This window comes from Hordeum vulgare, chromosome 2H, assembly GCF_904849725.1.
Source record: "Hordeum vulgare subsp. vulgare chromosome 2H, MorexV3_pseudomolecules_assembly, whole genome shotgun sequence".
Taxonomy (NCBI): domain Eukaryota; kingdom Viridiplantae; phylum Streptophyta; class Magnoliopsida; order Poales; family Poaceae; genus Hordeum; species Hordeum vulgare.
The window spans coordinates 607,785,244-607,794,973 of record NC_058519.1 but is presented as its reverse complement, the minus strand read 5'-3'; the positions used below and the strand labels follow the sequence as shown (position 1 = coordinate 607,794,973).

Below are 9,730 nucleotides of genomic sequence, written 5' to 3'. Positions count from 1 at the left end.
CTTTTGCAGCGTAAGTGCTGTTGCAGAAGGAGGTTTTTAATACACATATTGTTTGAAGAAAATACAAAACAAGAAACACAAAGGGCATGCCACATACAGAGGAGGAGGCGGGTCGCATGCGAATGATTCGTCGGCTGAACGCAAGCTTTTTCCATATACTAAGGCTCAATAGACCACAGCTACATCGGCTCAAAGAGGGTAGTTAACATAAGGACAAGGATAATATAAATGGAGGGGGGAAAGATGATGTTATCTGAAACGTCTCACATCTATATGCGTTCTAGATAAATCTAAGTTGAAACTAGTCACACCTCTGAGACAAACGTGTCTTTTCACTAACTTAGTCGCCGCCATGAGCCAGGCGACTAGGGAGGCAAACTTCTTTCATCGATATCAACTGGCCAGGGTGTTGGCCCCCTCTTCCTCCATCTGATGTTCTGGTAACAAGAGGAAGGGGGGCCCATTCTTCTGGTTTGTAGTTAGGGTTTGAATTTGTAGGTTGCGTTGCACCGTTGAGGTCGTGGAAGTGGCGTCCTTATGAATAAATCTGCCTCAGCTTAACTCCCACACGAGCGGTCCCTTCATGGCGACGTTTCAGAGTTGATGGCATCGTGTGCTTGATGATCCTTCAGATCAGCGGCGTTATGGTTCATGGATGGAGTCGGCCAGACGGCGGCGAGGACTCCATCAGGTGTGTTTCTCCTTCGGCTCTGTCCTTTTTTTCTATGATGTTGTCTCCAACGTCATGGTGGAGCAGAAAGATTTTGTTGTTCAGGAGTACACGCAGACGATTATCTACACAAGTAATAGCTAGAAGATGGTGCATCTTGTGTTGGGTTTGTGTTTGGTGGCTGACAATTTTGGTTTCCTCCTCCGACGTTGTTGTCGTGCGAGGGTGTTAGGTCTGGAGTTCAATAACGTGTTAGGATACATGTTGCCCCGGTCTGATTCTTTCAACGACAATGGTTTTGCTTGTGACAACCTATTTTGGAGGTTCGTAAAGCTGCAGATCAGCAATGGAGCCGCGTCAAGCTCGGGTGAAGTCGTGATTTGTCTTTTTTTTTTCCTTTGGTGGCTGCTTTGGTGGTGTCGAAGGAGTCGGACAGGCGATAGTATTTGGGAAAAGATTACCTTCTACCCAGGCGATCACGTGCGAGCGTCCGTCGTCTCCGTGTTCGTCAGATTGACTCTTCATCATATAGTTGAGAGCAAGCCCATCTGTGTCCATGTTTTTCTGCAACTCGGCATTTGTTTCATAAAAGGAGAGTTTACAACGACGGAGACTTGTGAAGCTGGAAGGGAAACGACAACAAGGATTTGCAGCCGGATCTCGTTGGATCCGGCGAGATGACATGTGGGGACGTCCGGGATAGGCGAAGGACAAGACTCGTGCGGATGGGAGGACGAGGCGGCGAAGATTCCAACTGGATCCGACGAGGATGGCATACGGTCAGGAGGCGGCGACGTCTGCGAGCCTCGGGGGCTCGGCTCAGCGAGGTCCATCGGGGTTGGAGGCGAGCTTCACGGCGAGGTCCGCGATGGTAGCGGCACACAACGCTTGTGCGGAGCTCTCCGAGGGCTGCGTGAAGGCAGGGACGGGCGACGCCAATCCTTTGTTATCACTATCTAGCAGAGCTCGTGACGAACATGGTGACGCTTCTTTGTCCAACTTCATTTTTGTTGCAAGATTTTGTGTAACATCAATCATATTGCAAATCATTTCTTTCATAACATCATACGTAGGTGAATACAAAAAAAATCTGCAACATTACCACTGTTGCAAAAAAAATATCTGCAACAAGACCTTTGTTGAAGAAGTTTTTCGCTATAAGACATGTGTCGCAAAGATTCCTAAACAAGACATTTGTTGCAAAATATTCTGCAACAATAACTTTTGTTGCAGTGGTGAAAGACCCCGCTTTGCCACACGATTGTGGATTTTTTTTCTACAACAGTGTTTTTGTTTCAGAAACATAGGTCTTGTTTAAAAAACGGTTCGGCAAAAACACGCGCAGGGAAAGAAGATCTAACGGTTGTCGAGCTCGCGATCCTATGGCTACCAAGGTGGGGGTATGTTTTGTAAACATCATCCAATAGACGCGTAGCAGGCCCCATAGCATTTTACGTAGGATTATCATATCTTTTCAATTACCTAAGGTCGGTGTTTACGTGCCGTATAATTTTATTTTATTTCATAAATGAGACACGTATTATCATGAAAAAAAACCATGTTATTTGGTGGCAATAGCAGTACCAGATTCAGCTAGGAACAACATTGCAGTGCCGGGATTTACGGGCGAACTGAACAAAACAAAAGTAACAGACAGCTTCAGTCACATAGACCGAACTTCCCTTATTTCGCATCACAGATTATTTGGACACACAAGCACATCTTCCCTGACGTAGCTTCCACATAGACGTGCTCAGTATGGCGGCTCGTCGTAGTCGCCGGCAGGGAAGTAGCTGCAAACGGCCACGGTGTCGGGGCTGCTCCGGCAGGTGCGGCGGGCGCAGCCGAGCTCTCGCGTGGTGTTCCGCACCACCATCTTGTAGGACTCGCATTCCTTGCCGGGCGCGCACGAGTTGGCGCGGCGGTCGTACCACCGCCGCCCGTACACCCACCAGCCGGTGACGGCCGCGCCGTCTTGGTACCCGCTGCCCCAGTAGGTGTTCTGCGGGTAGAACTTCGGGATGTCCTCCAGTGTCTCCAGCCTGCAGCGGATGCCGAGCGCGCCCGCGTACCGCTTGGCGTCCTGCTCCAGCGACGGGTTCCACGTCAAGGGTGCCACGCCGACGTCGCGGCGCGCGTCGTTGTGCGCCTGCAGGAACTGCGTTGCCGTCGGTACGCTAGCGGCCGCGACGGCGCCGCCATTGTTGTTGTTAATGCTGGCTGATGCCAGTGACGGCGAGACCAGTGCAAGCAACAAGGTGGCGAGGCAGATGGAAGGAGACATGGTAATATGTTGCATCTGTGACTGTGAGCTCAGTTGGTTTGGTGAAGTTTATGGAGGAATTGACGTGCTTATATAGAACACAAGGTTTTGATTAACTTGCAGAAGCGTTTGGATCTAAGTGTGCTGCTTATGCGTCAGTTTGGACTTCGGAGAATTAACATGAAGCGTTCGTCTCCGAGTAGTAAATGTCATTCACTGCTACCGAGAATTAACAGGTTAGCCGTTTTGCCGTTTTGCACAACATTTTGTTTCCCTGTTAATATAGTCTAGCGAGCGACCGGCTGTTCGCTAGTCGTCCCGAACGACCGGTCAAAATTTGAAATTTTTGGTCTCCTAATGTACAAAAATATATTTTATCTCTCCCTAATCTCCCCTGCCGTCCGTCGTGGCTTTTTACGAAAAAGTTCTTCCGTTTTCGAACATTCAACCCGCAGTCCCTGATTAAGTGGAAAAACGTTTCAGATTTGCAAGAAAGCCCTTCGCCCCCGGATCGGATCCGCCCCACCGCCGCAGGGCAGCCCCTCGCCCCCGGATCGGATCCGCCCCACCCCACCGCCGCCAGGGCCGCCCCGCGCCAGCCTCCCCCGCGCCTCCCCCGGCCTCCTCCGCCCCCTACCCCTCCTCTCCACCGACCAGCTCCTCCTAGCACCCGGCCACAGCCCCGCCGGCCACCACGTCGCCACCAGCCACCTCCTCCACCTCCGGCCGGACGTGTCGAGGTGGGTCTCTCCCGGCCATGGGGTCGGCGAGGAAGGCCTCGGTGATGCCGAGGATGGGGTCCTTGGGCGCCGGCTCGACGTGGCCGAGGAGAGTTCGTTTTGAAATCTGTTGTGTCTGTTAAATTCCCCATCCCTGGCTCACAACTTCTCTGTGCTCGAATCGATTTCGTTTGTTCTGGTGCATACAATTCCAACAACTGTTCCAATTGTTCCATTCTTGCGAGAGTTCAGGATGAGGCGGCATGTCAAGTTAATGAAATGAATAGTAATGCGAAAGATTTGGAGAAGATAATCGATGTATTGTCATCTCAGAAGGCCAAGGTGGAGGGGGATCTGAAAGATATGGTTAAAATATGCATGGAAAATTTGTCGTCCATGAATGAATTTGAAGATAGAGTTAGACAGAAAGTTTCAGATCAGGCCGCAAAACTTGCTGATCTCCAGCAGAGCGTCAAAGATATTGGTAGCAACTTTCAGAGACTCCATCATGCATATGATGATGTGTCCACAGAGGCATCTCAGCTTGAGGTAGTCAAGAAAAATCATATTGAGCGTTAAACCAACTAAAGGAGAAAAATGCAGAAATTTTGGACAAGCATCACCATTTGGAAGAGGAAAAGTTTTGTATAAGTAAGGATAACGCAGAGCTGCAAAAGCATGTCCAAGAACTTGAATTTCAGCTCAAGCTAGCCAAGCAGAAGCTTGAAGTTGCCGAAGCGGAGAGCAAATGCAAAGAAGACAGCTATGTGATGGCAGTGGAAACATCAAAAACAGAGATCATGCATCTTGAAGAACAAATACAGCTGTTCTCTGGAAGGATTAGCTTGCTGGAAGAAACTTTTGTGCAAATTAAAGACAGCGCCGCGTCAGTGGTCTCTAAATTGGACAATCAATTGGATGAGCTTGAATCACACTCCAGCCAAAGCATTACGTGCCTCATTCACCGCTTATCTGCTTGTGGTGGAGAGTTTAATGTCCTTCAGAACATGTTACACAATTATCTTGCTGAGCAGAAAGAACTGCTCAAGGAAAACGAAGATCTGGCTATTGGATTGAGAAAGAAAGAAAAGGAAATGTCAGAAATGATTAAGAGTGCTACTGAGTCAGCTGAGAAGATTGTTCAACTTGAGAAGATAATTGAAGAAAAAGACGACGAGCTAGCAGCTAGAGTGCAGGAGAAAAGATAAGCTATCAAGCAGCTGAGTGACACAATTGATTACCACAAAAACAACAACGATGATCTGGTCCGCTACATCCGCACTCACAACCGTCCCCGCCTTCCATTTTGTCTGTAAATTTGATTACCAAAAAGTTCATTGTCAGTCAATATATAAGTTGCATTTTATCTGTGAACATCATTAGACAATTATTTCCAATTTCTTTAATGTATCATAAATAGTACTCAATACAAACAATAAGGAGTAGTCAAATAGCTCGTGGCCTGCGTATTCTATTGTCATTGGGAGAGGTAGAAACACTTTTTGTTCCTTATATTTTAGCATCCTATTGGAATACCAACAGAGGCTAAAGATGCAATAAGCATGAGTTTGACGGACTGAATTCATATTCCAATCAGGTAATGTGGCTTTGGTGATTCTCTTGTTCTCCTTTTCCATTTAATACATATTTCGACATTGTATTTTGTTCCCTCTTTTGTTTTGCATGTATCATTTGCAATGCCAGCGTACACTCATCCTCGAGGTTATTACTAATTGACTGATATACGAGATATAAAATATGGAGTTAACTATTGGGCTGTATTCATGAAAACGTTTATTAGTTTTGTGTCAAGAATTTGTAGTACGCTGGACTGTCAAAATCCTACTGCTAAATATGTCATCACTTCATTACAGTAACATTTACCAAGTCTCTGAAAAAAAAGGTCAGGAAAGTGGGCAGCGTTCGGTTCCCTCCGAGGCTGTTCTCCGGCGTGTCTCCGACCGCCAAGGACCTGATGAGGCGGATGATGTGCCGCGATGAGTGGAGATGGTTCTCCGCCGAGCCAGCAAAACAGCCCCGACGCAGAACTGATTGTCTTCTACAAAATGGTACATATTTGGCATAATCTCTTTCTTATTCAGGGCACATCTCAAGTAATTGTATTTTACAGACTTCATTACACAATGAGATATATCAGATTGTGCCTCTTACATCTTTGATTTGATCTTGAGAAAGCATACAACATTTAGCATGTGTTGATTGTTTCCCTTAATCTGCTTAATCAGTGCAAAGTCTGAACATAAGGATCTGCTGTGTTCAATATTTGCTTTGAGTTCTAACTCTGTCACACTGTCGAACCTCTACAATGCAGCTAGCTGCCATCTCAATATCTCCTAGCTAGGATAGGCAGCTAAATGGAAAACAAGAACCAATTGATCGTGACTGAATCTAACATGGTTCATCATCATGTATAAGTATAACTGAAGTGTGGGCATCCGGGGAACCATGCATCAGTGGATCCTAGCTGCCATTACCAATTCATTAAGCCTGAAAGTATGTTTAAATAGATAAGACAAGATTCATATGATGTTTTCCTACAAATCTAACTATAAATCCTAGAAGTGAGTTTTAGTAATTTGCTTATTAAATGATCGTGTTGTTGTTTAATTTGGCCTGATTTATTTCTGTGAAACATACATGATCGTCTATAGTTTTATTTGGCCTGAAATAAAATAAGTTGTATTCACGCCAAACCTGCATATTTGTTAGCAGAATTTTGTGTTTGTTTGTTTTGGTCGACAGTAAGACATGCTTTGCATTAATCATTTCATTTTTACATGAGGGTATATGCAGCAAATATTGTGTTGCAATCTTAATTTTTCCATAGAGTGAACCTCTGGACCTCTCAAATTAGAATTAATCATGAGCCGCAAGGCAAATTTTACAGATTTACTTCAAATACTTCTATGTTTCATTTTCACGTAACTTGCCGCACACGCAGCCTAACACGACGAGGTTGCAACTTAACTACCATAAGTATTAAAGTGCAGTTTAATCTCAGTTACTCGGAAGCTTGATTTATTATAAAGGTGATGCAGATTAGAGGAGGTCGTCCCTATCAACACGAGAAACATGCTTGTGATTGAGGACAGCGAGCTGACAGCCAAATGGCCCACGCTCACCACCATTACCAGAAGCACCATCTCCATAGTCAGGCCCATCTTGAAGCACATGGAGATAGTGACTTTGCTGGAATCAAATGTACATACATGTAGGTATTGCTAAACATATGAAGAGCTCCTCAAATAGGAAGATTTACAGTTTGTTAGTATTGTGAGGTACCTGCTTTTAACTTGGTGTGTAACTAATGTAAAAAATGTATATTGGCGATCAACTCAGTTTGAGTGGCTTATTCTTAAATTATGCTTATTGCCATACATTTCGTTCCCTCACTTTTGTGGATTGATGATGTTCAATTATTATTTTATTAAGGTGCATAATTGATTAAATAAATATGTGTACTTGTCATTCAGACCGGTCGTCCTTTGTTTTCACCACTTCATAATATCAAATTGAAGAAGCTGAGGCAGCCCGGTTTGTAGGAGGAGTTGGTCCAGTTTAGCCTCGACCACATTTATTTTTTGACAAATTTTGGCCATCACTACATCATTTTCCTTGAGCACAATTGGTTTGTTCTCTAGAGAGAGAAAACATAATTAGCGGCAGTGGCTACTGGTCGCCTGAGCTTGGACGTAGGGTTTTTATATATAAAGGCCGCTTTTATATATATAAAGGCCGCTTTTGTATATACAAACATTCCAGTCCGTTAATTAATGCTATCAATGGTTGTTTGGATTGACTCATGACCTGTATGTTGATGTCCATCTTTGATTATGAGTACGAATTATTCTATTCTTTTAACCATGAACCAATTTAAGTAGCAAATTTCTTTTTTGTTGGTTAGTTGTATCTTGTTATCCAACACTAAGCACTAATTGACAACCAGGCATGATCATCCATCCATAGATTTAGTTTGCATTTTCTTTTGTTAGTTCTAGCTAAGTGAAATATGTCTAAAGCTTTGAACCTTACCACCGTGCGTGATTTGACTCTTGGTGTTTGTGAATTCTGAATGAAGTACAAGCATCCAATCTTTCTGATTCCGAGTGCATGTCTATTCTTGGGTTTGAGCCTTAAGCATGCAACAATGAGATATACTCCTTCCGTTTCTAAATATAAGACTTTTTAGAGATTTCATTATAGACTACATACGGATGTATATAGACATAATTTAGAGCATAGATTCATTCATTTTGCTTCGTATGTAGTCTATAGTAGAATCTCTAAAATGTCTCATATTTACGAATAGAGGGAGTAATTGCACTGTTTTGTGAGCCACTTAAACTGAAATCATTCGTCCATTTTATTCAAAAAGTTTATCCCAACACTTTGGATCACTACTGTACTTCTATTTCGACAACAGAATTTCTTTCAACTTGCATCTGTGAGTTCATTAACCGTGACCATGCAACTTGGGAGAATATCCATGTTTACTTATTATATTCTTTGAAAAAGTTAAGAGATTTACAAACTAAAAGTATTAATTGTTCGAACAATGTTGTTCTGTTATGGTTGTTTAATTACTTGCAAAGTTGTTTGAGTGGTATTTTCTTCAATTGTGTAAGCATATTTTTTTTACCCGGTGCAACGCACGGGCATTTTTACTAGTAATAATAAAGCAGCGATGGTTTCTGTCGTACGTCGTGGTAGTTTACAAAAAGTCCTTCTATTTTCGAGTATTCAACCCGCGGTCCTTTTGTAAGTTAAAAAACGTTTTGTTTTTACGTAAACCCCCTCGCAGTCACCATCGGGCACCATGACTTATCCATATCTGTCGATCACTGACGGGCGAGAAGGCAATGGAGCTTGGAGGCGGGGGAGCTCGAGGAGCCTTGTCGTCGGCGAGATTAGGCCGAGGGGGCGAGCAGAGTGCGGGGACGCGAGCGTGCGGAGGCGGAGAGCGCCAGTCGTGGCGACGCGAACGGCCGGGCCGACGCGTGGCGGCGCGGACGACCGGGACGGCGTGAGGCGTGTTAGCACCGACCGCGGACGGAGTGGCGCACGGGGGCGGGCGAAGTGGCGCGCGGGGGCGGCCGGGGCGACGGATCTGGCGCGGGAAGGCAACGCGAGCGCCTGAAGACGTAGCGGGCGGAGCCGCGCATGGCCGCAGAGGCTCTCGGGGATGGAGGATGGAGGCCGCCTCACCAGGGCTCGGGGGCGGCAACACGACATCGCGAGCACCGGCCGGCGGCCGGGGGCGGAGTGGAGCGCGAGGGCGGACGGAGCGGCGGAGCCAGCTCGGGGAGGCTACGCGTGCGCGTGGAGACGGAGAAGGTAGAGCCGCACGCGGCCGCGGAGGCGCTCGCGGGATGGAGTTCCTCAACACAGTATGTTTCTGTACTCTGTGCTCATTTACTTATCATATCCGTTCTCGTATGCGGATTTCATTATTCAAGAATAAACGTACTTTGTTGGGCTGTATCTTGGAATTATATGCTTCGTCTGCAATTCCCAGTGGTCTGTGCATCTTCATAGCAAACACAACATGAACGACCATTTTGATTTATAGCAGGAAGAAGAGAAGAGTCAATGCCCAGGTGGTGCTATGCACTCACTTGATTTGACATTCCTTCTGTTGCCATTTTTTTTGAATAATCCCTTTCAACATCAATTTGACTCGGAATATCAGAACACAACAGTTCATGGGCAATTCCAGATCATTTTTTATGATCACAGCCTCTTCACATCTCTATGAATTTAGAACTCTACAGGTGACAGGAACAACTGCTCCACTTCTTCCTCATTTAGAACCAAAGTTCAGATGTGATTATATGATGTAAACTATATATTATTTTGCTATCTTATTTTGTTTGTGAAAGTGGCTGTAGCAAGTAGAAGTTTGGATTGATGCAAGCAAGTAAGCAACATTTTGATTGGAAAAACTGTGTGTTGGCATAGGCTGAAGCAAGCACCGGTACTATCTGTATTTGTCTGAATCTTTGTGTTGTTGCAACTAGCTGCAGCAGTCACCAACTTAACTTAATGCTAGCAATTACT

At 45.2% G+C, this 9,730-nt stretch overlaps 1 protein-coding gene and 1 long non-coding RNA gene across 2 annotated transcripts; one reads left to right on the top strand and one right to left on the bottom strand.

The window, feature by feature from the left end:
• Nucleotides 1–2,423: 2,423 nt before the first annotated feature.
• LOC123428743 (pathogenesis-related protein PRMS-like) lies at nt 2,424–2,969 on the bottom strand. The gene has a single exon (XM_045112903.1). The coding sequence runs from the start codon at nt 2,967–2,969 to the stop codon at nt 2,424–2,426; it is 546 nt and encodes a 181-aa protein (XP_044968838.1).
• A 573-nt stretch (nt 2,970–3,542) lies between these two features.
• On the top strand, nt 3,543–7,050 carry LOC123430766. The gene is made up of 2 exons (XR_006622982.1): nt 3,543–5,721; nt 6,712–7,050. It is a non-coding gene; the product is annotated as an uncharacterized LOC123430766 (long non-coding RNA).
• The last annotated feature ends 2,680 nt before the right edge of the window (nt 7,051–9,730 follow it).

Bases quoted from the DNA above. Each gene is read 5' to 3' on its own strand.
- LOC123428743 (XM_045112903.1), bottom strand. From the start codon at position 2,969: ATGCAACATATTACCATGTCTCCTTCCATCTGCCTCGCCACCTTGTTG.